General features: G+C 39.3%; 1 protein-coding gene across 1 annotated transcript in view; it reads left to right on the plus strand.

Moving 5' to 3' along the window:
- RAD9B (RAD9 checkpoint clamp component B) overlaps nt 1–3,975 on the plus strand; it is a 32,442-nt gene that overhangs the window by 17,748 nt on the left and 10,719 nt on the right. Inside the window, exon 6 of the mRNA XM_007448732.1 lies at nt 595–701. Coding sequence (XP_007448794.1) covers nt 595–701 — 107 coding nt within the window. The remainder of the gene's footprint in view (nt 1–594; nt 702–3,975) is intronic.

Below are 3,975 nucleotides of genomic sequence, written 5' to 3' on the forward strand. Positions count from 1 at the left end.
AGGGGAAAGAGAATACAGGCAGCAGACTGCTTGTAAACCTCTACCCCTCGACTGCGTCTCCAGCATAGTTCACCCCAGTTCTGTTTGAACATCTCCATTTTCTACTATCTCCCTTAAGAGTATGATCCCAGGTAATTTTTGTTAAAAAATGTATTGGGTATGTGAAAGCATAGAATTAAAGATATTTTATTCTAGTGTTTGGTTTATTCCGCAGTTTTCACATGTTTTACTTAGAATATATTTTGCTATTCTCTTGGCCTTCAAATGATGTTGTAATTCTTTCTTTTTTTTTGGCTGCAGCCGAGCGGCTTTCGGAATCTTAGTTCCCTGACCAAGGATTGATCCCAGCCCCCAGCAGTGAAAGCGCCGGGTCCTAACCACTGGACTGCCAGGGGATTCCTAATGTAATTTTAAGATATACTAAAAATATACCAGCTCATATAGAAGAATGAAGATAGGTCTTTTGGGTAGATTTTTCTAAATCCAGGAAAATTAACCTATTTATTTCCAGGTTAAAGATGAGTCCCATTTAATATGATAATTTCTTTCTGTTTGTTCTTCAAATAATGTACTACTGTTCCTTACATTTTATAGAGTGCTTGCTGAGGCAACTGTTCTTTTTACCTCGAGTCAAGAGGAAGTTACTCTTGCTGTTACTCCACTGAACGTTTGCATTAAGAGTTTTAATGAGGAATCAATGGGTAAGGATTATATCTGTCACTGTGCTTTGATGGAATATTACTTCCTGGCTTTCCTGATTACTGTACGGTTATACAGTACATATTAGTGACATAATACTTTTTCTTGTTTAAAAGGCAGTAAAATGTAGAAAGATCATTAAAATTTTTAAGAGACCTGAAAAATTTGTCACAATCAGTAATTAAAATACTTGGCTTTGAAATTCAGATTGTTTTATAATTAGAAGAATGGGACTTCTCTGGTTGCATAGTGGTTAAGAACCCACCTGGGGGGCTTCCCGGGTGGCGCAGCAGTTGGGAGTCTGCCTGCCGATGCAGGGGACGCGGGTTCGTGCCCCGGTCTGGGAAGATCCCACATTCCACTGAGCGGCTGGGCCCGTGAGCCGTGGCCGCTGAGCCTGCGCGTCCGGAGCCTGTGCTCCGCAACGGGAGAGGCCACAACAGTGAGAGGCCCGCGTACCGCAAAAAAATAAAAATAAAATTAAAAAAAAAAAGAACCCACCTGGCCAATGCAGGGGACACAGGTTCGAGCCCTGGTCCGGGAATATCCCACATGCCGCAGAGCAACTAACCCATGAGCCACAACTACTGAGCCCGAGTGCCACAGCTACTGAAGCCCACATGCCTAGAGCCTGTGCTCCGCAACAAAAAGAAGCCACCACAATGAGAAACCTGTGCACCGTGAGGAAGAGTAGCCCCTGCTCTCCGCAACTAGAGAAAGCCTGCATGCAGCAATGAAGACCCAACACAGCCAAAAATAAATAAATAAATAAATGTATTAAAAAAATAAAATTAGAATGGCTACTGAGAAAAATATTTTTTCAGTTAAAATTTTAAGGTCTATTTCTCATCCTTTGTATTTAGCATAAAGAAAAATTAAGAGGCCAGCAATCCAGTTGAGATGATCTTTGATCACATAAAAAGGAAAAGTAACTTTAAGTTAGAAATGTAAGATATTCCAGATGGCAAATATATAGGAGAGAAAATGTGAATATTTCTTAATGAATGAAATATTATTTTTTATAAATTTATTTATTTTATTTTTGGCTGCGTTGGGTCTTTGTTGCTGTGCGTGGGCTTTCTCTAGTTGCGGTGAGCGGGGGCTACTCTTCCTCGCAATGCACGGGCTTCTCATTGCTGTGGCTTCTCTTGTTGCGGAGCACGGGCTCGAGGTGCGTGGCCTTCAGTAGTTGCGGCACGTGGGCTCAGTAGTTGTGGCTGGTGGGCTGTAGAGCGCAGGCTCAGTAGTTGTGGTGCACGGGCTTAGTTGATCCGCAGCATGTGGGACCTTCCTAGACCAGGGCTCAAACCTGTGTCCTCTGCATTGGCAGGCGGATTCTTAACCACTGCACCACCAGGGAAGCCCCAACATGAATATTAAGTCAGCTCTTCTAAGAGTTATACAGATGGAATGGAGAAACTAAAGCATGATTAAGTCAGGAGTTTTGCTATTAAGGAAATTTACTAGGGTATTATGGGCACCACTTGTCTGAGACTCTTTGACCTTGGGGTTTTTTTTGGTGATAGCAGTAAAGAAAGAATACAAAGGAAGAAACGTTATTTTGAAGTGAAAAACCAGTATAACCAGGGCTTAAGTTGGGTCAGACAACTTTGCAGGGTCTAGTTTGTGCCAGGTTCTGTTCTAAATGGATTACATTTCTGAATCCATTTGATCTTTGTAACAAGTCTGTGATGTAGGTACTATTAGTATACATTTTCTATATGAAGAATATGAAGCACAGAGAAACTAAGTGACTTGTCTGCTGTCACACAGTTAATAAGTGGTGGATTATGATCTGAATATAGACTGTCAGGCTCCAGGGCTTAGTCTCATTACCACTGTGCTCTTATTGCTTCTCTCAAAGTCCCATCTAGCATTCTGTTTTGGCACTCAGGGGTGCATGATCTGGAAAATATATGCTTGGCTAGTGAAAGGGTCTGTTTTATATTCATAATGCCATCTCTGAATAAATGGCCGTTTATTCAGACACTGTCCCTTGTGAGCAGCTTTCTAATGAGTAGTTATAGTTATGGTTGACTGGGGACCCAATTGTTTAACTTTATTATTGAACTTACTCTACGCCAGCACACTGGGAATGACATGAGCCTTCTTTTTTTAAAATTATTTTTTTTAATATTCTGTTTCATATTCTTTTCCATTATGGTTTATTACAGGATACTTGACATAGTTCCCTGTGCTATACAGTAGGACCTTGTTGTTTATCCATTCTCTATATAATAGTTTCCATCTTCTAGTCCCAATCTCCCAATCCAGTGACACCCCCCCACCCCACCGCCCCCAGCAACCCCAAGTCATGACATGAGCCTTCTTGATTGAGATGAAGGTATTTGTAAGGTATTGTTTGGTCCTTTTAAAATATATATACCATTTCTCCTTTGTTCTTACACTTACATAATTCATGTTCATTGAAGAAAATTAAAAACACATAAAAAGCACTAATAAAGTCACCTGAAATCCCACTGTCTAGAGACAAGTACTCAATAGTTTGGTTCATCTCTTTCTATATACCTTAGATCTGACAACAGGAGATTGGTCTAGTGAAATACTATGAAGCTATTAAAAGTAGTCTTGGGAGTTCCCTGGTGGCCTAATGGTTAGGGTCTGGTGCTTTCGCTGCTGTGGCCTGGGTCCAAGCCCTGGTGAACTGAGATCCCACAAGCCATGTGGTGTGGCCAAAAAAAAAAAAAAGAAGTCTTGTGTGCGTGTATATATACATTTCTTTCTCTCTGGGTGTGTATGTCAAAGATGTTTATTGAAGTTAATTTTGTAGTGGAAAGCACAAAACACCAACACACATAAATAATTAGGAAAATGTACTTATTGACCTGGAAAAATAGGATATATTATTGAATAGATTATAAAATGGTATGCATAGTATCATATTTTCATTTTAAAAAATGCACATAAAAGTTTAATAAAATATTAGGGAACAAAATTCAACACCTCTGGGGGAAAAAAATTCAACACCTCTGTTATTGTCTGTCTTTTGGACGATAGCCATCCTAGTGGGTGTGAAGTGTTGTCTTATTGTGGTTTTGATTTTCATTTCTCTAGCAACTAATGATGCTGAGTATCTTTTTTTGTGTTCTTATTGCTTATTTGTATATCTTCTTTGGAGAAATGTCTGTTCACATCCCTTATTTTTCACTTGAGTTATTTGTCTTTTTATTTTTCTCCCCTTTTCATATATATGATTTCAAATATTTTCTCCCATTCTAAGTTGATTTTTACTTTTTTTTTTTTTTTTTTTTTGCT

Source organism: Lipotes vexillifer, unplaced genomic scaffold (assembly GCF_000442215.2).
Source record: "Lipotes vexillifer unplaced genomic scaffold, Lipotes_vexillifer_v1.1 scaffold21, whole genome shotgun sequence".
In the NCBI taxonomy this organism is placed as follows: Eukaryota; Metazoa; Chordata; class Mammalia; order Artiodactyla; family Lipotidae; genus Lipotes; species Lipotes vexillifer.